General features: G+C 50.7%; 2 protein-coding genes across 5 annotated transcripts in view; one reads left to right on the top strand and one right to left on the bottom strand.

Moving 5' to 3' along the window:
- The window catches only part of ARHGAP17 (Rho GTPase activating protein 17), a 66,997-nt gene extending 57,695 nt beyond the window's left edge, over nucleotides 1-9,302 (top strand). The window contains exons 17-21 of one of the 4 annotated variants that reach the window (XM_066640441.1): nucleotides 414-656; nucleotides 2,573-2,742; nucleotides 3,947-4,561; nucleotides 5,955-5,998; nucleotides 8,398-8,467. In XM_066640441.1, coding sequence (XP_066496538.1) covers nucleotides 414-656; nucleotides 2,573-2,742; nucleotides 3,947-4,561; nucleotides 5,955-5,962 — 1,036 coding nt within the window. In that variant the 3' untranslated portion in view covers nucleotides 5,963-5,998; nucleotides 8,398-8,467. Of the gene's footprint in view, nucleotides 1-413; nucleotides 657-2,572; nucleotides 2,743-3,946; nucleotides 4,562-5,954; nucleotides 5,999-8,397 lie in introns of all 4 variants that reach the window. The other 3 variants (XM_066640439.1, XM_066640440.1, XM_066640442.1) reach the window with 3 other exon arrangements.
- A 1,318-nt stretch (nucleotides 9,303-10,620) lies between these two features.
- Nucleotides 10,621-16,993, bottom strand: LOC136663626 (testis-expressed protein 47-like). Its single transcript, XM_066640450.1, has 7 exons — nucleotides 16,913-16,993; nucleotides 16,030-16,099; nucleotides 14,578-14,681; nucleotides 13,723-13,787; nucleotides 13,153-13,348; nucleotides 12,167-12,326; nucleotides 10,621-10,658 (listed from the first exon to the last, which is right to left on the bottom strand). Exons 1-7 carry the CDS (start codon nucleotides 16,991-16,993, stop codon nucleotides 10,621-10,623), a joined length of 714 nt encoding a protein of 237 aa, XP_066496547.1.
- Between the last annotated feature and the right edge of the window lie 7,916 nt (nucleotides 16,994-24,909).

Below are 24,909 nucleotides of genomic sequence, written 5' to 3' on the forward strand. Positions count from 1 at the left end.
CTGCCGGAACGTGCCAGGCCTCTGGACTAAATGTGAGACCCTCTGGAGCTGCTGTGGAGAAGGAGGCAGCACCTCCAGACGTTGCCGGGAAGGAAAATTGCATCCCGTGTTTTAGCCATGGGCCATTCCACATGGTCCCTGCACCCCAAAAGATGCACATTGGCAACTGAAGAGCCTCTTTTGCAATCCATCCCTTGCCTGCCCACCCACCTGTGCGATTAAGCCTGGATGCCTTGCATACCTGGAACTCCAGAAGTATTGTGCAGACAAAACTCTGGAGGGCTTTTCCTTGTTGCTTCTTTGCATGTCAGGCAACAGGGACTAGTCTCTTGTCTGGCCCTGTAGTTGTACTGCTCCCTTTTGGTGTTTTCTGTGTAGCCAGTCTGCATGGTGTGTTTCTCTCTCCTCTGTAGCTTTGGTGTCAAGGTTATGGACTTCCAGGCGAACCCCCGGAGAGGTGGCACTCTAAGTAGAAAGCACGCGGCCCCTGCTTTCCAGCCGCCCCTGCCGCCCACTGAGGCTGGCCTGCTGGCTCAGGCCGTGGCAGAGCAGCACCCACAGGCTGCTGGGGCAGACCCTGGCTCCATGGGTGCTGCCTCTGTCCCCCTTCCCAGCCCAGCAGAGCCACCCCAAAGCCAAGGCACTGAGGACAACAGGTAAGATGGACAGAGTTCAGCTACCAGGCAGGGTGGTGCAAAAATGGGAGCGCACTGGCATTGGCCCCTGGATCCCAGCATGCCCTGTAACTAGGGGAGTGAGCACATTCCTTCTGGTGCACTCAGTGGTGCCCCAGCATCCCGATTAACCCTTTGGTTCCACTGTGCTTGAATTCTCACCGAAAATCAGTGAGAAGGCCAGTAATGGGACACAGAGTTTTTGCTTTTAACGTTGGTGATAAAAATGTAAACGTTTCCCATTTATAAAAGCATAAAAGTTGCTTATTTTTTAAAAGTACACTTTGCACAATTTCAGAAGAATAAAATGTTTGAAATCGCACCATTGAAAAAAATCATTTTTTTAATCAACTGGTTTGTTCGATTTTTTAAAATTTCCTGCACACGTCTGGAAATAAAATTCCTGTCTCCCTAACAATTAACCAGACTTGGCCTCCATAGCAGAGCTGGAACAGATTAATGATCCCATAGTTCAGCCTCCTCCCCAAAGGTCATCCAAATTCACTGCGCTGCGTACTTCAGCGTCTGCGCTTCTCCCACCCACTGTGTGTGTGAGAGAAAGAGAGAGAGAGAGAGCTTGTTCCAGCCAGCCCTTAGCTAGAGCCCCGCAAGTCTTGTGTGTCAGCAGTGTGGTCTGTATGCCTCCCCCCCCCCTGTTCCAGTCTATGTGTTGAAGTCCTTCCTTTGTGACTCTTCCTGTCATATTGAAACAGGAAGGGGGCTTGGTTTGGAAGAACTTGTTCGCCATGCCAGAGGGGTGTGTAGTTCTGCTCTTCTGTTTGTGACTGTGCATTCCATTTGTGCTAACAGTACTGGAGTTGATGTGTGTCCCTGAATGGCGCCCCCTCTGTGAGCACTCCCATCAATTTGCCTCTGTTTCCACATAGCCCTCGACACCATGTGTGTTTTGGGGAATGTTTGGGGAACATTTTGGGGAGTGTTTGGGGAATGTGAGAACGTTTTTTTGAGGGTGGGACCAGCGACTCAGAAGTCAATCAGTTATTGTCCATTTACAGCATCGAAGCAGATCTCTTGTGTTTGAGCTCTGGGACCAGCATTCTGGATTGTGTGCCTCGGCATCCCTCATTTCAACCGGCTATCACTGTCCAAAGGGGAGGGTGGGGTGGGGAGGAAGGCACAGGGAGCCCAGCGTTCCTTGGGATTGTGCTCCCAAGTCTGTCTGGGGCCGTCGTTCAGGAGTGGTGCGCGTGCTTTGTCTGGGCTTGTCAGTGGTGGCGTGGCCCTTTCTGTGTTGGCAAGCTAGGAGCTGCACCTCTTCTCGCAACGCCTCTTTGGTGCTGTCTCTTAGGGGTGCCCACCTCCACGTTTAAGAACATCTGGTAGTTTTCTGGGACTGACATGACTGCCTTCCGTGTAGAAAGTCTTCTCCCCGAGAGAGCAGGTATTTTCAAATGGCGTTACATCACATTGGGTGCTGCCAAAGGTCCACAGGTGTGCCATTGAAGTTTGGAGCACAGAACTTGAACATCATGAAAAACTCTTCCAGGTTCTGCGGCTCTGTTTCCAGGGCAACTATCTGTATTAACAAATTGCCCCTCTTCCTCTGCTGGTTTTGCTGGCGGGAGAAGGACAGACAGTTGCTGTAGAAACAGAGCTGAAGAACCTGCAAGAGTCTCCCGGAAGTGACATCGCAAGAGAAGACCGTGAAGGCCAGTGTGCTGTGAGAAGAGAAACGTTGCAAATCGCTGATATATTGGTTGTGGGCCTTGCTCCGACTCCATAGTGAATGCATTAGCGCCTCAGTGCCAGCAGTACCTGGGGCAGCCAACCTAGGACAGGTCTTGGCGTGGTATTCAAGTCTTCTGAAGACCTTGAACTATAGAGAGCAGCAGCGCAGACTTGTCGAGGGCAGCCTTTGACCAGTTCTTTCTTTTCAGCACTGCCAAGCCAAAGGACTCCACATCCTCCACCACTCCTCCCCCCACAAGAAATGGGGGTCACGGAAGCGCTACTCAGGCCCACCCCCTGCCTCCTGGCAGTGGCAGTCAGCTCTCGGTTGGGCAGGTGCAGAATACCGCTGGTCCCAGTCCACATGCACTCAGGCGAGGTGGGTTGAATTAGCACATGTTTCCAGGGAACTGCTCAGCAGGGTTTCTCCGTGTATTCAGATGGCAGAGCTGAGGGGTGGAAAGAGGAGTCCCACGCAGATGGAGACAGTGAAGCGTATGTTGGCATGATCTTGGTGACTTCTGCCTAGTTCCATTGGCCGGACACGTCTGCCACATGAGGCATTTTCAGCAAATCTCTGTGGCATGTGCGCACCTGGAGGTCTGGTTTTCAACTGTTTTGGGGTAGATAGCTGGAGAGGGAGTGGCAGCAAGTGGGCAAGTGGTGCTGGCAGAGAAGTGGGAAGGTGAGGCTTGGTGAGAGGAGGAGAGAGCTCTTGGGAAGCTGCAAACATGGCGGCAGGCATGGGAAAGGGAAGCTTAGTCTTTCCACAACAGCCCCTCAACTGTAAGTTGAATTGGCAGGGAGCTATTCTGTGGGGGAAAGGTGGAGCAGGACCCCTGCAGGATCACCTTCTCAGATAGAAATCTGCCTGCCCACCGCGGTCGTAAAGGTGGTTCTCCTTGGGCCACTTTTTACATGGCCGGGCATGCCGCTTGCAGGCAGTCATGGTCCTTCTCCATGGAGTGCTCCAGTGCTCGAGCTGCATAACTCCCCATCCCCGAAGAGCCCTTTGGATCCTTCCTGGCAGAAGAAAATCCTTTGTTTTGCTCCAGTGGTTGATTCTTCTGGCCTTGACTGAGAGTGGGATTTAGGCTGCACGGGGTGGTTAGTTTTGGCTTTGTATTGAGTTTAGTTCCAGTTCACCAAGGAAGCCGCTTGGTGCCTCTTCTGAAGGCCAGAACATAATTTTTTAAAAATAATACTACTTGTCACTCAGTGTTGTGTGGCAGCTTTCTTTTTCCCTTCCCTGTTCTCAGAACTTTGATTTGTAGTAAGAGGAGGAAAAGGCAGGAGCAAGGCGCTGGATCTGGCCTCCCAGTGCCCGCCACCTGTGACAGTCACCACCAGGTGACATCCATCTGGCATTTCTCTCCAAGTGTTGGGAGGTTTAACTCCGTCCATGCCAAGCTTCTGATTTCAGGGGTGCATGCAGGGGGTGGTGGTACTTAGGCAGAAAAGTCAGGAATTTGGGATTTGAATCCCCAGGGCCTTTCTGTGGGGGAGCCGGCAGGTGGATGTTGTGCTTGAGGCCTCTTTCGGCAGTGCCTGCTGACTAATGTTCTCCCTGGCCTTTCTTGCAGCAGTGAAGAAGCCTGCGCCTGCCCCTCCCAAGCCAGCCAACCCCCCTCCTGGACAGCCAGGAAACCAAAGTGCTGCCCCAGCCCCTCAGCCTCCATCAGTGTCCCCCAAGCCCCCCACCCGAAGCCCTTCTCCTCCCAGCCAGCATCCAAACCATGGGGGCACCCAGCAGTCCACCGCTGCCTCCTCCCAGGTCTCTGCACCTCGACGGTACTCCAGCAGCTTGTCCCCCATCCAGGCTCCCAGCCACCCACCCCCCCAGCCCCCCACACAAGCAGTGACCCCTCCTCCACAGCCAAAGGCCAGCAGCCCTGGAACATCCCCAACTGAACTTGGAGCTGAGCTGCCATCACCCACCCCTCCTCACACCCCCACGCCACCCGACACGCCCCCCCTGGAGAAGCACAGTGCTGCCTCCCCAGCCCCTCTGCCTCCTGCTCAGGAAGTGCCCCCAGCTCCATCCCCTCCTCAGACTGGCACATTGCCGCGGCCAAGGCCGGTGCCCAAGCCAAGGAACAGACCCACCGTCCCCCCACCCCCTAACCCTCTGGCTCCTAACCCGGCTGGCGACGGCTCTGCTCCTGGACTCCCTGCAACTGCATCTCGTATCATAACTGGTGAGTAGCTCTTCTCAAGCTCTTCCTGGTGCCGGGTGGAACTGGCAGCAGGGGGAGGAGCAAAGGACTTCCGCAGTTCTGGGCATTGTTCTGAAGTCAGCATTGCGAAAGTGGCTAAAGGAAGTGCATAAGCTGGTTTGGAGAAGTCCGGGGTGGGGGAGCAGCCTGAATCCCTCAGCTTTCCCAGAGAAAGAATGGCTCCTAAACAGGCGGATCAACACAGGACCCACTGCAGTCATCAAAGGAAGGTCCACGTGGCATGACACACAAGAGAAGCAAAACTCATCTGGGTCTCTGTGAGCCTTTTCAAGCAGGAGCTGGCAATAGAAGAGGGCATTTTTGTGCCACTGCCCCCCCCAAAAGTTTCTAGTTCTCGTGGTCAGAGGGATACTTGAAATGTGATGGCTAAAACGTTGAATCCATGGAAGCATTTTTGTTTTACCATCAGCTTAAATTAAGGGCTGACTTTATAGGTTTCCATCAGCTGCAAACTAGGAAATCTTTGGCTGCTAGAGACCGGCAGCCATTATTTTTTCCATCATTTTTCATTTCTCTCTATCCCTTTCCAGCAATAGCACACACAATCTTCCTTGTAGCCGATTGTGTGTGGACCACCCAAACTGATTTTCCTTTGCCCCACTTGCACTGACAGGAAGCTTTCCTTGAGACTGGCTACTTTCTTCCCTGTTTTTAGACCCTTTGAATGTTCTGTGACGTCACAGCAGCTCAGCCAGTGACAGGACCCTCAGACTGGCTTTGCCAGTTTCTGCCTTACATGAGCCTTTTTCACTGTCGCGGGTCCAGGTTTCAGGAGTGCCCAGCAAGCTGCCCCAGCAAAGATGCCCGTGTCCATTTCAGAACATTGCATGTGCTGGAAATGTAAGCCGTGCACTTAGAGCATGTCAGAGCAGTTCCAGAGTTGACAAGAAATTTGGAAGAGGAGCAGGAAGCCTCTTCTCAGCCTCACCGTACTCTGATTGCAGGAGGAACCCCTTTTCATTGATATAGGAAAGGGTGCCAGTTTCACCCTTTGGAGCAAGCCCTGGCCTCCTCCCCTGTGGATGTTGGGATAACATAACCTGTGTGCAAAGCAAGTTGCGTCAGTGGCCACTGCCTGACTCTTGTGCGAATCTGGTTTGGGTGCTTCTCAATCACGCTTAATCTGCAATGGCACCTTTGTGATGAAAGCTGCCCTTCCCCCCAGGCCGAAACAGCGCATGCCCAGCAAATAATGTAGCAACACTCTAACCTGTCGTCCCCCCATCAGTTCCCGAATCCAGCGCTGCATTAAATGTTCTTTAGCTGCACAAATAACCCTTTGACTCCCCTCTAGGTTGTAACACAGACTTGCAAAGAGAAATATTCTAATTGAGAATTTTATTAAACAATCTAGATGTTTGACCCTGCATTGTTCAGTAGGAACTGAGATTGGAAATGGTAAGAAGAAACGAGGCTTCCGATTGGCCAGACATGTTGTGAATGTGTAATCATGGATGCAGCTTTGTCCCTCACTAACTCACCACCCTAACACAGCTTGCTTGCACCCGGACTAACCCTGCATGTGGAAGGCGTGACGCTTCACTCCCTCACACCCCTTTTTTCCTTCATTTAATACACTCACTGGACACATCCGTGTGCCCACAATTAAACCTCGACCCTCCACAGCGGGGGTTTGCTCCATCCACCCTGGCCTAAGGAATGAATGTTTCTACTCTCAAAAATCTTGGGCACTCCAATAGATTGCAGCAGTCGGTCACCCCCTTCCCTTTCTCTGTCCTCCATCTGGGGGGGGGAGGGTTGGGCATGATATTTCTCCACTGGAAACTGAGGCACAGCCTAAGAGGCTGACAAAAAGGAGGGGAAGATACACAGCATGATCTGTACTTTACGGTGCGATCCTGGACATGTCTGCTTAGAAGTAAGCCCCATTCAAGGGCAGTGGGGCTTACTCCCAGGTAAGTGTGTCTAGGATTGCTGCTGGTGTTAAGTGTCACCTGTGCTCAGAAGACATCATGCCTTGTCTAGAGCCAAAGACCCCAAGGATGCAGGGAAGTCCAAGACTGAATGGACAGCTCACGTCAATGGGAAGTTGGTATTAAAGTTCCCACAAACCAGGGCAAGCAGGCGGCATGGCTGGTGAAGCAGTCCATTTCTGCTGCTGCCATAGTGCAGCTGGAAGGGACAAGGCAGGTGCAGTAGTGCTGCAGTGGTTGTGTGGCTGACTCTGACTCTGGACCTTTTCACCTAGTTGTGGCAGTGAGCCACACTTGCAGCTCTCACAGTGGTGCTCTGTTAGCCTCGGATCAGTTGTGCATGCTCCTGCCTTATGCTAAGGCCAGCACAGACAGAGCAAGGAGGCTGGCCACAGTCCCAGCAACAGTCGGGTGCAGCAGAGGGGGTGGGGTGGGCAAGCCCCCCTTCAGGCTTAACTGTGAGCCTTTGGCCTGCCATGGCAGCTCCTGCAGTGCTGGCAGCTGGGACCAGGCTGGTACTAATCCTCCAGGAGTCAGTCCTTGGAGAGGCTTCAGAGTCCCCCCAAAGGGCTGTCTCCATTCCCGTGCATCCATGTATTTGTAGCTCCTCCCCCTCCACTAACTGCACAGGAGATTGTTGGTTAACACCAGCACAACCACAACCAGTACAGCTGTGCGCCTGTGCCCTGCTGATCTGGGCAGAGCCTGCAAGGGATTGTCGGGTAGCCAACGATGGCCATAAGCTGAGTATGGAAAATGTCCTCTGCACCGTTTTTCATGTACCAGGGCCTCTCCCCTCATTTCCAGGCAGAGTCTTGCATATAAAAGGGGGGTGGTACTTCCCACTGGTACCACAACATCTTGGGGAAGTTGAGCGCTGCGCACTTGTGCGATGTTGACTGTGCTTCTGGTCTGTCAGTGTCATGGGCAGAAGTGTCCACCAGCGTCAGACTGTCTGTCTGTGCCATAGAGGACTGAGGCGTGTGTCCTGCTTGTCTGTCTTTGAGCTGGGAAGAGTGGGTGGGTGCAGGGTGATGAGCAGTGAGCCCTGATGAAATTATTGTAACTGCAGTGACTGTTTGCTCAAGAATGCCCCAGTTCCAGGCACAGATAGAGCTGTCACTCGCTTTAGCTTTGTCCCAAAGGTTGAGAGCAGTCCTGTTCTTGTGGGCAGCCCCACTTGAAACGAGGGCTTCCTTGCAGAATGAGTCTGCAGCACCTGCTGAAGATCCTCACTGTCGTAGTTAATATAATGACAAGAGGAAGGTGGGATTCGAAGGCAGCAGTTGTTTTTCCCCCCTCAAAGCCATGCACCAGAGCACACCAGTCAAAAGGCCAATGTGAATCAGTTTGGGGGGAGTGTCCCAGTACCTCCATACATGGCAGAGGCTGTCTCTCCAGGTTCTGTAGCGCACTGGAGGAAGTCATGGCCCCTCCCTTCCCTTGGGCAAGCCCCACATGGGGTCATCTGTTTTCTGTGTCCCCACCGTCAATGTTTGCAGTTTCATAGTGGGAGCAGAACCATTCTCCTGAGAGTTTCTCAGGCTTGACACAACTCCTAATCCTTGCATTTGCAAAGAAATGCGTAGCAGTGCATGGAAGTCTGGTATATTCCCAGGACTCAGAGAGGTGGGGCAGAATCAGCCCACAGAACCAGCGTTCTCAGTTCTTCCCCTAAGGCAAGAAGGAGAAGTTCTGCAGAATGCTTAAGTTATATCCTGCACTTGGGTCAGAGTATCTACATTTGTGTGGCACTGTTGTGGAAGGGCTCAAGCCCTGTTGAGGGCTGGGTCTCCTGGTTTGCTCGATCTCTCTCTGACAAGGAAATGCACTTTCAACCCGTTCTGTGTCTTCCCTGTGCAGACTCAAATTCCAGTGTTCAAGAGCCACCACGGGGCCTCTCCACCACAGAGCTTCCTCCAACCGAACCGGCCGCTTTGCCAAACCAGAGTCCGCAAAACCACCTGGTGCTTGACATGGAGCACGACACCGAGAGCACCGCTTTGTAGAAGACCAAAACTGCTCACAAGGGGCCGTCCCCCGTCAAGGCTCGACAGCGAGAAACTTTTCAGATGTGCCTCCGGAAAAAGAACCTGTCCCATGTCCGGGAAAGTTTAATGACCTGCGTCTTGACGAACGGGGCCTCCAGCTGCAGAGAGGGTCGCGTGGCTTTTGCCGGCTCTTGTATAGGACGCATAACTTGCTGCTGTTAACAGAGGTGGCATTTCCCAGGAGAGAATCCCAAAGCAGTGCGTGTACAACGGACATCACCTCCTTCTGGTGGCCTCCGATGGACTCTTCCTCTTAACTCTTTGCTCTTACCAAGGAGGCGGCTTGCAAGCAAGAGACATTCCCGCTTTGACATGCTGCAGACTTTTTTGTTTAAACGTATGAACCAAAAAACCGCCACGAGTGCCGAGGGGGGCTGCTGGTTCTCAGTCACTTCTCCAAACTGTGGACGTGTCCTTGTGCCTTGACGGACTGTCACACTGTCGAAGGAAGCAAAAGTCTCTCCCTCTCTCTCTCTCTTTCCCCCTCTCCTCTAACCATTTCAGTGCTATTATTTTAAGTTTTGATTGTTATTTACCCTTTTTTCATAGTTATTTGTAATATTAACCACCTTGCTTTGGTGTCTGTAATGCCCATAGACAACTGCTGCCCAGCCGAGACCTCTGGCTAGCCATGTATTGCTTTCAGTTGTTGTCATGGGTTGGATTTTGAGAAACCTGTTTGGATTCATCTGCTGAGTAAAATTATTCTCTCACTTTCCCGACTCTCAGGCAGATTTATTCCATTTCCAACCTGAACAGCTGCCCCAGCTGTGGTCCTGTTAGAATCATCAAAGAATGATGTAGTTATAGTGGGTGCCTTTTGGCCCACCAAAAACAGCTTGGGAGGAACTTAAGCTCACAGGTTTAGCAAGGGATCTCTGTTCTATACTGTCAGCGTCATTCTGTGCTATCATCTAAAAAATCTTATTTACTCAAGGTGTATTCTGTCTGTCTGTCTCTCTCTCTCCCTCTCTCTCTCTCTCCCTCTCTCTCTGTCCTTTTGAAACATCAAGGCTTTGTTACTTTCTCAGTGATCATCAGTGGTGTCTCTTGAGAGAAGTTACAGTGAAACTTGGAGGAGGGTGTATCTGTCCACCTGAACTATTCATCCCTGAAAGTCAGTGCTTCCCAATCCTCAGCACCCCAGCGCATGGCCCCCGGAAGTGACCGTCAGTTACTTTTGGGTTTGAAGAACACACAAATGGAGGTGAGAGGCTGAGGGTGGGCGGGGCACCCTTTCCCACTGCACAGAAACCTCTTGCAGCCCTCCAGGCTGAGCATCCTACAACTGTTTGTTGTGTTCTCTGTGGTCCCTCAGAGAGTGCCTCAAGGCACCCCTGGGGGTTGCCACACACAGTTTGGGTTACACAGCAGGGTTCCCAAATAGGGTTTGCTCTGCTGGTTCACTGACGGCCTCATTAGAGTGCGAGCGAGCAAGTGTGCCCACACCATTTCACCCAAAACTGCAGACAGGCTACCCCACTGCTTCACCAGGCTCCCCCGAACATTCTCCTCTGGGGGTTCTGCACTCATGCTTCATGCTTCAACCCTTGTCACTGGTATGGCTAGAGGGAGCGCAAAGCATGAAGTTCTGCAGGGAGCCTCACCGCAGCATGCAAGTGGGCCCCCCTCCGCTTCAGAGCCATTCTGGACCTGGGAGGCGAGAGAACAGGAGGCATTCTGAAGGGAAGGGAAGGCCTGCTTGCATGCTGCGGTGAGGCTCCCTGCAGAACTTAGTGCTTTGCACCCCCTCTGGCTACACCACTGACCCTTGTAATAGTAACTTTAAGTTCCTTTGTTCACATGGCCACAAACGAACATCAAACAGGCACCAGGCTTTTCTCTTGTCTTTCGTACTTCCCGCCCTTCTCTAGGTGTGGCTGGAATGCCTTTAATAGGCATCAAGGTGTCGAGTTACAAAGTTGGTTCAGACTGTATCTATCCATGGTGGCTCTTTCCTCTTCTCTAATTGCTGCCTGTGAAGATGTTGCAGAGCAAAACTGCACAGCAGCTTGCAGGGAGTCCTGTAGGGATTTCACACAGCGAGGTGAGCAGGAGTGGGCCACACCGTTTCTGAAAGGAAGGCAAGAAAGATAGTAACATTTTGGAATAGAACAGGGGTGCTCAAACTTTCAACTTTAGGGGTGCTGGACCTTTAACAAGTGTATAGAAGAGAGAATTGCAGCAGGTGCAACTTGTCATCCCACAGATGACAAGCTGCACCTGCTGAAATTCTCTCTTCTATACACTTGTTAAAGGTCCAACATCCCTAAAGTTGAAAGTTTGAGCACCCCTGTAATAGAAGATGGCTTCTCACCACCCCAGGCTTCTCTGTTTCGTACACAACTCTCCTACCCTATCTCTACATGAAGATTCGACTCATCTAGAAGAAAATCTCATTCGCTCAATGCAGTGGGATCACTCAGGTTGATGTCACCCCAATTCCCTTTATTTATTTTAGTATAGAACAGTCCAGGTCACCCAATGCATCAGTGGCCAATTGAATGGCCCTCACACTACGGAGTAAGAGTTTTACTACCAGCTCTGGGACACGGAAAGGAGAGCTGACTCATACACCTTATTTCAGTCCCTGCTATGTTATAACACCACCTCATTGGCTCTTGGAACAATCACTCCCATTGGTCAGTTTTGAGTGAAGGAGATCCACTTATTGCACAAGGCAGTTGTGTTTTCTTTTTCTGACCAGTTGGCCATAACTTTTGTTAGAATACAGATAATGCAACATGGTTTGTTTCATTGCACTCTGCGTGAAATTACCTTTCCAATGGTGTATAGCATGACGGTATTATTCATAAATACAAATTTTCCAAAATGCTTCCAAAATTTTGGCCACTAGCGGTGTCACATACACACCCCCTGAGAGTGTCACCCAGTGCAGTCCACACGCCATAGTGATGCCACTGGTCTAGATAACAAGAGCAGTGTGTAATTTCAAGTGTTTATTCAGACTGCTTCTTGCTGTTAGGCTGCAAAAAAAGCAGAATCACCTTTTCCAGCTCTGCCTTTGCATTCTAAGAACCACCAGCTCATGCAAGTGACTTTGAACAGCTATGTAAGAACATAAGAACAGCCCCACTGGATCAGGCCATAGGCCCATCTAGTCCAGCTTCCTGTATCACAGCGGCCCACCAAATGCCCCAAGGAGCACACCAGATAACAAGAGTCCTGCATCCTGGTGCCCTCCCTTGCATCTGGCATTCTGACATAACCCATTTCTAAAATCAGGAGGTTACACTATGTATGTACACTACATTTGAGTGCACTGCTGGGGAAAGGTAGGGGTGGCCACCAGGAGATGCACCATACCGCTTATTTACAGCTCTGAGCTGCAGAGAGATTCCCCCACACCTGAAGAAACGCTATAAGTCTCTGCCTGGTGCCCAAAAATAGCAGAGTGAGGGACCTGGCAAGTCTCCCTGGGGAGAGCATTCAACCAGGTGAGTGTCACAACTGAAAAGGTCCTCTTCCCAGACACAGCCCAGCTAAGCAGCCGTAGACTTGGCATGCACTAGACTCACTTGCATTCTGGATGATGTACCTTCCCAGGAGGGATGAAATACCTGCATCCATTTGGGGCTGCAGAGGATCATAGTACATCTTCAGGAACTCCCTGGGACTCAGGCATTCTTTGGTCTTGCACAGGTACTTGATGGTTTCTGCCGGGATCAGCAGCTCTGGCACAAGGGTGTGGAGGTTGTCGCCCAGCCCTTTGCTGTTCATCTGTCGGGGGAAGCAAACAGGCTCCTGAGAGCCAAGCCCAGGCCCCTGCCCCCTGAGGCACCCCAGGCAGCAGGTTGGTGGGCAGCATCTACTGCCAAACTCCCTTGCAAAAGCTGACCTTGGATGTACTCTCTGAGCACAGAATATGGTATTTTTTTAATTGGGTGAGTTACAACTCATTGGATTAGTTCTCCCGTTACTGTGTTATAGCTGATCAAACTTAATTGTTTCACCAGCATGCCAGAGTAACTATCTTTTTTCTGCTGAGCTAAGTGAATCCATCATTTAAGAACCAGAGAAGATTTCCTAACCGGTCTTAAAAAGCCCCAGTCAGGGAAAGGTGACCTTTAAGCTGTGACTGCTGCCACATATCCAAACAATTTTATGGGTGGAAAGAGCTTCACCGTTAAGCATCATTATCTATGGGCAATTGAAGGGATGGCCTCAACCAAGGGAGGTTCACTGTTGGGATGAACCCTTGATTTTCATTTTATGGAAGAAGGAACAGATCTGTTCTCAACTGCTACTGAAAGCAGAACTAGATTCACTGGGTACAAACTGCAGGAAAGGAGATTCTGGATGGGTCTCAGAATTTCTTGATGTTCAGGACGGTTTGGCAGTGGAACAGATTGCCGAGGAAGGTGGTGCATTCTTCCTCACTGAAGATCTTCAACAGGCACTGCTGGAGGTGCTCTGGACTAGATGGTCTTATGGGTTCCTTCCAATTCTCTTACATGCCTTGTGGACCTGGTCTAATGGTTTTGGGGAAAGCCAAAAGGAATGCATTTCCCAAGATTATTGGCCCTTCTACCTGGTTTCATCTCACCTTGAGCGTTGCCAGGTAAACTCCCATTTTAAGGACAAGCGTAAGGCATTCTGTAATCACTTCCTCCGTTGACTGGACCTGTGTGTCGTATCCAATAGTTATGGGCACCTCCACCTTGGTAGCGCTCCATTGCGCAAAGAGCCTGGTTGGGATGTTGTGAGACATCACTAATATCTTAATATCCTGCAGCAAAGCCCTGAAGGGAAAGGTGAGTCGCACACCGTCATACACAAGCAACCTGGTTGTGCAAACACCTAAGGGGCACCTGCCCTCCGGGTTGGCCCTGTGAACATAGCTGAGCCATCAGGAGAGCATCCTTAAGCATAGCAAATGTGTGCTGTTGAGACTGCATGGCAACAAGAAAGGTAGCAGCTTATCCTTGACTTTGGAATTCTCTTCGGGAGCTCTGCCACAGGCTGAGCCTGGGCATATCTGTACTTCCTCTTATATCCCACCCACGTCAACCCAAGTGAACCAGACCACTACCGGGCACAGGTTGTAGAGCCGCCCTAAACAGTCCCTGTGGGGGTCTTACCCTCACGCCACCCCTGCAGATTTCAAATAACTTACTGAGGGCCTTCATCTTCAAAGGTTGCGAGATCCATAAGGATATGGTAGAGTGTGCCACTGGATGCCTGCAAGAAAAAGCATGAAGTGGCCAGGAGGGGGATGTAAGCTACCTTGATCACCCCCAGTTGCTTCAGGGCGGTCACATCCCCTGCCTTGGAGGGACTAATTTGGCAGGAACTGAGCAGTTAGAGTAGCGAACTTATCAAGTCTCTAAGGAGATCCGATGCTTGCTATTTTTTGCAAAAAGTCAAATCATAAGAAGGGACCATCTCATCCAGCTTCCTGAATCTCAAAAGGGCTCACCAGATGCCTCAGAGACCACACAAGACCACCTGCATGCTGTTGCCACTCTCTTGCACCTGGCATTCAGAGGAAGCAACCAGGAGGTTGCGTATACCCATCTTGTAACCTATGATGGAGTTTTCCTCCAGAAATCTGTCCAATCTCCTATTAAAGGCATCTTTAATTGGGCAGGTGTCATCACCACAGCCTGTGGCAAGGACTTCCACAAATTAAGCCATTTCTGCCCAACTTTGCATATATGCATCAGGGACCAAATATGTGCACCTGTGGCCAGGCAAAAATGGGGAAATGATCAAGAAATGATCAAGAAAAAATAGGTCAAAAAATGTCCATGTACATGGCAAATGTAAATGTCCATGTCTATGGCAAAATAATTGGGGGGGGGGAGGGACAGTAAGGCAGTTCTCATGGGCCCTTGAAGTAAGTCCCACCAAACAAAGAGGCGCGCACACAGGAGGAAGCAGGGGTAAGATCAGGCTTCCTGTGGTGTCTGCTGGAAAGTGCACTCAGTGACCCCACTTAACTTGCTGTAAGGGAAGAGACTCAACCTACCTCCAGAATATGGAAAATGCAGTTTGAGTAGAGGAGGAGGATCCCAGAGGCCGGTTCCCCCAGGTGGAACTTCTGGATCTTCTGAAAAAGGAGCTCGTGGTACGCTTGTGGGGAAGGGAGGGAAAGGTGGTGTCAGCCTGGAACTGCCCCTGCAGAAGCCTAATTGGGGGAGTGCGCACAATTTCCAGGGCTCCAGCGCTGCTGATCCCACCAGACTGCCTTGGTGGAAAACCCCTTTGAGGAATCGGTTTCCCTGCTGCAAAAAGAGGCAAGGTGTTTTTTTGGAGTGCTGTGATTTGTTTGATTCAAAAAGACTTTCATTGCGTCTTGGGGGGGGGGGTTGCGCTGTTAAGGGGTTTGCATTATGGGCAATTTGCATATCGTGTTCATTCTCTGCCTTTTCGGGGGCTAGCTTTCTTCTCCTTGGGGGCCTGCCTTTGCAACAAGAGCCAGTCCCTCATCACCACATGTTGCGTCATAGCCACAAAGACACAGGGTCCCCTTGTGCCCTCTTCCTAGGCCCCCAAGAGGTAAGTATATACTCCCCCAACAGGGAGTATATCATACCTGGGCTTGGGGTCAAAAAGGGGACCCGGGTGCCCAGGAAGGGGAGCTGGAAATTTCTGACCAGGACCTCTGCTGGCCTCGTGAAGAGTGAAAGATGGAAATTGGGCCAACTGGGAGGCCAGGTCTACCAGGCAGTTAGACCTGGGTTCCACATTGGGAAGCCTGGAAGACCTGGGTGCTGGATCATTTTCCAGCTGGTATTGATTTCCTTTACCCTGTTCTCCATTTGTGGATGAGGCATTCCAAAGGATCGGTTTGCCCTCATATGAGGAGGTGGGGTTGGCTAAAATTAATAGTTGTGCACACAATGAGGTAGCCCACCATTCTCTCCTCTACATTTCCTCTTCCTTCCCATCCCCCTTTTCCTTTTCCCATCTAGAGAAGAGGAGGACAAGGAGCAGTGGAGCAAGCAAGCAGACAAAGATGTGAGACCCCAACCAATCTGCTGCCTGAGGCAACCACCTCAGTTGGCCTTGTAGATGGACCGGCCCTGGCAGGCAGAACCACATGTCAGAAGGCAGTGCTTAAGGCACCTCCATCTAAACCAGGATGAGAGAGAGAGAGAGAGAGAGAGAGAGGATTGAGAACCAGGATTGTGTGGAACCATGGAAGATCCAGGTTCAAATCTCCACTCAGCCATGAAGCTTCTGGGATGACCTGGGGCCAGCCACTCTCTCAGCCTCACCAACCTCGCAGGGTTATTGTGAGAAAAAAAGGAGGGGAGGAACCATGGAGCTCTGAGCTCCTTGGAGGAAGGGCAGTACAAAATTATTTTAAAAAATTAAATAAATAAAAATACACAGTGCTGGGCTTTGAAGGGAATGGAACCTGGAGAGTGGATTCTGCCCCCTTCCCAGGCTATTGCATGACCAGCCACCACCATACCTGTGATCTCGCCATCCTGCCTTTCTTCTCGCAACAGTGCCACAAAGAACAGCCGATGGAGCAGGTACTTCTGCATGGAAGAGCACCAGCAGTGTCTGTTAGCGGCAGCTGCAACCCCACGTTTGGGCTCACTCTACCCTATTAAGCCCAGGCATCAAGACCTGCTAGACTCAGGGCGCAATCCTAACCCCTTAGGCAATGCAGCTCTGAGGTTGGGGAACAAACATTCCCTTACTTTGAGGAGGCCTCTGTGAGTGCCACCCAACTGCAGGATGCATCACACGTCCCGTTGGCACCGCTAAGCCAGTGCTGGAAAGCACTGACATAAGGGGTTAGGACTGCGCCCTCAGTCAATGTTTCCAGGACAGAGCACAAGAAGACAGGTGAGATGGAAACACAGAGTGTGGCTTGTCCGGCTTCCCTGTCTGGCTTTTGACAGCCTCTTGCTCGGCCAGAGGAATGGTGGGCATTAGGCTAGGCCAGGAAAAGTTGTCGTGGGCAAAACCCCAATTATGTGAAGGATGATGAGGCCCCAAGGGACTGCTGAGGAGGTGAGGAAGATTGGGAAGAGATGAGGTGCCCCCCTCCGATGAGGGCCACCTCACAAGGAAGAGGCAGGAGACCAAAACAAGGGGACATGAGGAAGAGGAGGTGAGGAGGATTACAGAAAGGGGGGCTTTAGGAGGAGGCAGAGTGAGGGCAGGGCAGGGGAAGGTGAAGGGCAGGGTGGGGCTGGTCAGATGGCAAGGTGCAAGGTCAGAGTGTGGCCATGTGGGGAGAAATCCCCCCTGAGGAAACATGAGGTCAATAAAAGGACAGAACTGGAGGGGGGCAGGCTGTGGACAGGAAGGGGGCCCTTCCTTCTCACACCCCCATCCCATACCTTCATCTGGTGGCGCCGCTTCTCCTCCAGGGCGCTCAGGAGGGTGGTCCTCGTCACCGAGTTGGTTGCCAGGTTTGCCATCAGGCTCAATGAGGCAGTTCCGGAAGGCAAGAGAACAACCCATGGCTACCAGCCCTCCAGAGAATCCTGCTGGCAGTTAACAGATGCACCACCGGCCCTCCGCGGTCAGTGTGATGTGCCTTGTTAACTCACCTCATGACGGGAGCATCCGGTGCAAGCCCAACGCATCTCATAATACTTCAGATAACTTTTTCACCAACACCAACAGGGGACATTGTCATGAATATGTACAGTTTAGGCCTAGTCCAGGGGTCGGCAACCTGCGGCTCTAGAGCCGCATGTGGCTCTTTCAGCTGCCTGCTGCAGCTCTTCCCGGTGAAAGTGGCAAAGAGTGACAGGAGGCACCTGTGCTGGGAGGGCAGGCTGCTTCCCTCCGCCCCCTGAGCTCACTGCCCTCCTCTCCCTTCATCCCCACCTGCCCCATTGGCTTCCCTTTTCAACTTTGCCCGCTCTGCAGGCTTAAGGTCCCTGTTTTCCCCTTCCCCAACTCTCCAGCAGGCTCAGCCAATCAGCATCCAGCAGGCTCCTGGCTTTTTCTGCTGGAATGGCTCAGGACCCTTCACTGGCAGACCAGCCAATCCTGAGCCGCCTTCCTCCTCAGCCATTGCAAGCCCTGGCAGCCCACCTTTCCCTAAGCAGGTCCCCACTCAGTGCAAGGAGAGGCTTTTCCTCCACAGCAGAGGAGACATCCTGTGTGTCTACTCACTAGTAAGCCCCATTACAGTAGATGAAGCTTGCTCCCAGGAAAGGGTGCCTGGGATGGCAGCCTTGGAGCCAGTGGGAGCCCATGCAGGTCTGTTCGAGAGTAAGCCCCGATGTAGTCCCTGGGCTAAACCCAGGAAGGTGTGGAGGGCTGTAGCCGCAGCCTCCTCCTGTGCAGGTCTACTCACAAGTAAGCCCTGCTGTAGTCAGTGGGGCTTCCTCCCAGGAAGGTGTGGAGGGCTGCAGCCTCAGCCCCCTCCTATGCAGGTCTACTCACAAGTAGTCAGTGAGGCTTCCTCCCAGGAAAGTGTGGGGAGGACTGCAACCTGAGAGCTCCAACCAACTTGTCTGCTCAGAAGTCCCATTGTAGTCAATGGGGCTTACTCCCAGGATAGTGTGGAGAGGGTTTGCAGCCTGAGTGAGGGAAGGCAGGCAGGCAGGCAGGCAGGCAGGGCAGAAGCTGGCCTGTGGCTGCCCCCCCACCTTTCCCCCCCAGCTCTGGCTTCTTCTCTTCCCCACCTCTGGAGTCTGTGTCCTTTTTTCCTTCCAGCAGCGTGCCTCTGGAAGGTGGGGGGAGTTCTTTAGTATCCATGTAAGATAAGCAGGTGTCAACCGCCATATGTATTGGAATCAAGGAAGATCTGGTGAGGAGGTAGATGTGGTGTCAGCAGTGGCCCCTTGAAGGGTAAGGCCTGGGCATCCAGCAGAGTGTGCTGCACAGCTGCAGCCACTTGAAGGCAATAGGGCCCTCAGGGATATAAGGAGCACCTGAGGCAGGAAGGGGGCTGTGGGTTGGAGGGGAAACTGACTCACTTGGCTTATTGACTCTGACTGATTTGACTGACTGACTTTGGAATCTGACCTTGGACTGTGACTTGGCTTATTGACTTTGGACTCTGCCCTGGATACTCTGACTGACTTTGTGACTAATGGACTGCTGGAGACACTGGAGTTTGAAGAGTGGCTGCTGTGCCCAAGACCTGCTGAGGACCAAGGGTCTGCTGTAGTGGTGGGAGGCTGCTGGCAGGAGAGGGAACCTCTGCAGGTTGAACAGGTGAGCTACCCTGGAGGTGGGGTCCAGCAGGGCTGCAGGGCAGAACCAGGGTCATTTGTTGGGGGAAAGAAGGGGAGCTAATTTGCTTAAAGTGGGCATAATTCTCCAGGCAGAGAATGGCCTTGGAATCAGGCAAAACACCATAGAGGACCAGGTGTCTGAAAACACAGGATAAGAATGTGTGACAAAACTAACTAAAAGCTACAAGAGGGGGCTACGTTATAAAAATGGGACCTATAAGAGCATAAAGGTAAAAAAAAAACTATATATGCAGTTTTATCTTCATTTTAGATATCAAAAGGGTTTTGTGGCTCCTGAGGGTTTTTTTTCCTCTGGAAAACGGGTCCAAATGGCTCTTTGAGTGTTTAAGGTTGCCGACCCCTGGCCTAGTAACATGTAAAACCTGAACCAAGCTAAAACAGTAACACAGAAGTGGCTTGCAGTCCTAGCTGCCAGGATTTACAATTCAATGGAAGGTGATAATGTAGCACCTAGGCGGCCAGAAAGACACCCATCAAGGATGGAATGCAGCTGCAGATCTCCAGGGGGGAGGGAAGAGCTGAGAGGGCGAGCTTCCAGCCCCACTTCCGGAGGACAGGGTCTTTTGGTCTTGGTGAGATAGGTGGTGGGTGCACATCCTGCCCCACCAGTACCATGTGGCCCTTAGGTAGACCTGAGGATCTACAAAAGAAGCTGACCCAGGTGAGAGTCAGAGAATAATTGAGTTAGCCAGTTAGCTTTGTTGTTTTATGCTGATATGTTTCCTAGAAGTTTTTATGCCTCTAGCATTTGCTGCCTTTTGTAACTTTTTGTAACCCTATGTACTTAATAAAGTAAAAATCCTTTTACCATGTTGGTTCATTGTCTGTTGGGGACAAAGGTTCAGAATCCTGCCTAGCCGTTCAGCAAGCTACCAAAAATCCTCATTGTGGACTAGAAACTTGAGGACTGAGACTTTAAGTAAAGAAAGTGCTCAGTGCCTACAAGGGATATAGTTAAGCCTAGAGGGTCTCGGTGTCCCTGGACTGAGGCACTGGCTCTTACAGGGTGGTGGCAGTACTACCGAACAGGGATCTTTGAGGGCTTTAGGGTTCAGAACCAACAACTCTGAGCACCCAAAACCCTGGGAGTGTGAGACCAAGTATACGACAGACATCCACTAAAACTGAGTGTCAAGTTAGAACAGACAAAAGAAAATATTTCTTTACCCAGCGAATAAGTCTGTGGAACTCCTTGGCACAAGATGTGGTGACAGCATCTGGCCTAGATGCCTTGAAAAGGAAATTGGATAGATTTATAGAGGAAAAGTCTATCTCAGGTTACAAGGGAGTGGCTACAGGATGCAGGTCTCTTGTGGTCTTGTGTACTCCCTGAGGCATCTGGTGGGTCACTGTGAGATACAGGAGGCTAATCTAGGTGGGCTTCTGGCCTGATCCAGTGGGGAAATTCTGATGTTCTTATCCATGACTCACTCATGTACACATGACAGTCCTGTCAGATAGACTAGATCAGTCATTTTCAACCACTGGGCTGTGGCACATTGGTGTGCCACGAGTGGTCCACAGGTGTGTCACAGGAATTTGGGGGAAGGTCATTTGTTAGTAGGGCCAATGGGCAGCATGATGTGCCTTGTCAATTGTCAAAAGACTGACAAGGCATTAAAATTGTCAAGGCACACCATCAGTGTGTCATGAGATGAAAAAGGTTGAAAATTGCTGGACTAGATCAAGTGGGGATTTGAACCCAGGATCTCCCCCATCATAATCCAACCACTGAACAAGGAATGGGTCGGTTTGCAGGATCTGCTTTGCTTCTTACTGGAGCTCTGAGATTGACTGACCAGAGCCAAGTGCTGACGCACGCTTAAGACAAGTACACATATTGTGCGGTGGGGGGGACGGGACTGGGTTGTGCAAATGCAGCATTACTTCAGTGTGGGGAATGGGGGGCCTTTAACACTTGGCCTCCATTGGGGTTCCAAACCAGAGCATGTGTGACAAAGAGCTTCAAGTTGCTTTCAATTGGCAGGTCCTTAAGTTTGTTTTCAATCCAAAACTGAGCCCCAAATCCACTCACTCACCTTTTCCTTCCTCCAGCAGCTCTCTTCATTAAAGTGGCTGCTTCTAGCAGGAGAAATCCCTCTGCCTTTCTGCTGTTATTGTTAACCCAGTGGGCAATCAGAAACCCCTATTAATCTCTGCTATTGTAGGTCTACCAGTAGATCTCAATTCACTCTGAAATATGATTTGATCTGGTGATTTTTTTTTCTTGTTGGCTGGCCTGTATGCCGGAACCCACTCGGTAGGGTCATGACCTGATTTCTGATGGGTCTCACAAGGCCTCCAACAGCAGCGTAGCTGAGGCACCTGCTGCCCTGGGTCACAAAAAATTTGGTGCCGCTCACAAGATGAAACCAAATTTAATTAATTAATTGTGTAAATAAACACGTGTGACTTGAGCTTCCCAATAGTCTTGCTGACTGTGGCAGAAGTGGGAGGCCCTTTGCCACCCCCTTCCTGCGCAGGTTGGAGGACACGCTGATGCTTTGGAGGGGGGACTCCTGGAAGCTCTTTCCTTGGCAGGTGGCTCGCTGCACTGGGGTCACAGTATCCCCCACCCCCACAGAATTGCAGCTACACAACTGGCCCCCAATGAAAACAAAGAGCAAAGAGTGGAGCTCCTGCAGTTCGCAAGCTTGAGGGCCCAATCCTATCCAGCTTTCCAGAATCGGTGCAGCCACAATGCAGCTCCAAGGCAAGGGAACAAATGTTCCCGTACCTGGAGGAGGCCTCTGTGACAGCCTCACCAACACAGAAGGCAGTTCATGCCCCATTGGCACAGCTGCACTGAACCCGGAAAATTGGATAGGATTGGGCTCTAAGTCAATATAGGGAGATAAATGTCAGAGTGTCTTTTTTCTGGTGTGTTTTTTTCCAAGTCCATCAACAACAGATAGCAGGGTCAGGTGAAGCCCCGGGTCACGTAACTAAGCCCCTTACACCTTGAGGCTTTTATTAGGGCTGCCTCATGACAAGAAATGGAGAGATTTTAGAAATGGGCTATGCCAGATGCAAGAGAGGGCACCAGGATGAGGTCTCTTGTTATCTGGTGTGCTCCCTGGGGCATTTGGTGAGCTGCTGTGAGATACAGGAAGCTGGACTAGATGGACCTGATCCAGTGGGGCTGTACTTATGTAAATGGATAAAGTTGTTTTTGCTGACAGACAGACAGACAGATACCCCAAAATGCCCAGCACACAATATTGAAATACCCACAAGGCCCAATTCTCTGGCTTAAAGCCCCTCTCTGACCCTTGTTAGAGGGACGGTTCCCAGCATTGTCTGGGAATGCTACCAGTCAGCATCTAATATTCTTCTCAGAAAACAAGCTGAATACAGGATAAGCCTGGTATGGGCCTCCAAGGACGAACAGATGACAATAAACAAATAGGCCAAGGATGTGAGACCCTGGGAAGACTAAGGTCAAGTAGTGTGATTGATTACCAAACCATCAATAACCTATCAATGCACATTGTATGGTCCTTGTATGGTCCATTGTATGGTCCCCATACACAAGGGGCTGGGGCACCTTCCTTATGAGGAAAGGCTACGGCGTTTGGGAACCACTGATCTAATATTGTGGTTCTTTAAATCATGTTCTCTTTTACATATACTTCATGAGTAAATACAAGAAATTGGTTAGAACAGTTTCTTGGGCAGAAGAACACAGAAAGCTGTTGAGTTTTTCTACACCCATTTATTGCCCACCCATTTGATGGAGATTGACTTGCATTGCTGGATGTCAGAGAATTATGTTGTTGTCCCCACCTGAGACAGTACAGAAGTTGTGCACAGTCCACTCTCTGTGAGGCTCATACACACAGCAGAACGTCTCTGTGGATCATGCACACCCTTTGCACATCACACAGAAGCAAGTCACACATATTGTGGGGTTAGCCTGATGATTGCTTTGGGAGGAAAAGAGACTAAGGGGGACATCAAATAGCAGCACAGATAAATGGAGGTGTTTTCCTACCAATGCGAAGGTCCTTAACCTCAACTGCTGGCAATGAATGACTTTTTCCCAGTTTGATTCCAGTTACCCAGTAAGAAGAGTGCACCAAGGAGTCAGAGAGAAGGGTGCTGTCGCTAACTGCTAGGTGCTGTGCCCCTTTTGTCCCCTGGCTGCCTTTGCCAGTTCATACAAAATGCTCTCTGCCACTATCTCTCAGTTAAAACTGCCAGGTTTTCTTTCTTTCTTTCTTCCCCAAGATAACTCACACCAGTCTATTTTTTTTTTTCCTCTCTGCTCCATAAGAACATAAGAAATGCCCTGCTGGATCAGGCCGAAGGCCCATCTAGTCCACTTCCTGTACCTCACAGTGGCCCACCAGATGCCTCAGGGAGCACCCAAGACAACAAGAGACCTGCACCCTGTGGCCACTCCCTGGCACATGGCATTCAGAGGTCGCCTACTTCTCAAACATGGTGGTTGCACATAACCATCATGGTTTGTAACCTGTGAAGAGCTTTTCTCCATCAATCTGTCCAATCTCCTTTTGAAGGCATCTAAGCCAGACGCCATCACCACATCCTGTGGCAGGCAGTTCCACAGAGTCCATAAATGTTTTCTGTGATCTGTTCTGACTCTCCCGTCCTTCAGTTTTAGTGGCTGTTCCCTGGTTCTGGTGTTGTGTGAGACGGAAAAGAACATCTCTCTATCCCTCTTTGATGCCTGACTTTCCTGAGGCCTCTGGCACCCTCGTCTCCTTCTCCTGCAGGCAGCCAGGGTCACCTTGGCCAAGAGAGTTCCTCAAGTGGAATGGAAAGTGGCCCCTGAGATACATTCACTCCACAACGCACCTCATCAGGCCATGAAATTCCTGGCAAGGGCTTCATGTGGAATAGTAAATGAAAACATGCTCAGTACTTGTAAACAGACAAGGGGAGCAATGGCTGCTTATAACACATGGCACAAAACATCACTGGCATTTTCCATGCGCAGAGAGAGCAATGTCCTCCACACGTCCTTCCTCTGGAATCCTGGGAATCAGCTTCGCATCCCAAAATGACCCTAAAAGAAAAGCTTTTGCAGGCACATTGAATCTCTTGACAACCGTTTCATTTCCCTTGCCAGCAAATGCGATACCTTGCAACTCATCAAACATCTTCAGCATTCCCTGAAGATTCAGCCTTTCTCTGTGAGTATTCATGCGCTTTCCCCCACACATTTGTCACCAGCACCTTAGTTTTTGCACAAGTCATATTTTCACAAACATCCCTGGAAATCATGCACCAGTAACTCTTAACAACATACCAAAATATATACACCGGAGAGGAGAAGGAACATTCTTACATTCTGTGCCCATTACCTGAGGGCCCAATCCTATCCAACTTTCCAGCACTGGTGAACAAATGTTCCCATACCTTGAGGAGGCCTCTGTGACTGCGTCCCCACCGCAGGATGCAGTGCACGTCCCATTGGCACAGCTACACTGATCCTGGAAAATTGAATAGGTTTGGGCCGTGAGAGCAGAGAATGTACACTAGAAATACAACCAATGCTTGCTAAATGGAGCCTCCAAATTCCAGGGCAATCTACCTTTGAATCCAGATGCTGAGAATCAACAGGAATCAGTCTTTTTCAGGCCATTCTTGCAATTGACAGGATTCTTTCAGAAAAGCCATGGCTGGGTTCCAAACTGGCTTACCTTTGCGTTGCAGAGATCACATGTAAATACAATTTGGCCCTTAATAGTAACCTAACTGTTCCCACACTGGATGTCCAGGAAATGGATCTAGCACAGGAAAAAAACCAAGCTGACACTGCACAGCCGTGACATCACTGGCACGGGCCAGTATGTCTCTTTTCCCCCTACTGCACAGACAAGCAGGCAACCACTAAAGGCTGTGAACTTTCAGGATCCGAAATGAGAGCATCCAAGCCCCAAAGAAACCCACATTACCTCTGCATCTCCCCCCCTCCATCCACTCACCAGGAATCCACACCATGCTGTTGCTAAATCACTACTGTCCATGTTTTATTGTTTTTCCACTACTTTTCAGCTCTAATGTGTGGTCTGTTTTTTCCCTGGCTAAAAAATGCAACTGCAGAGCCAGAGTGTTCAGGAAGACAGGCAAAGAACTACAGTTGCTGGAAA

This window comes from Tiliqua scincoides, chromosome 13 (assembly GCF_035046505.1).
Source record: "Tiliqua scincoides isolate rTilSci1 chromosome 13, rTilSci1.hap2, whole genome shotgun sequence".
Lineage (NCBI taxonomy): Eukaryota > Metazoa > Chordata > Lepidosauria > Squamata > Scincidae > Tiliqua > Tiliqua scincoides.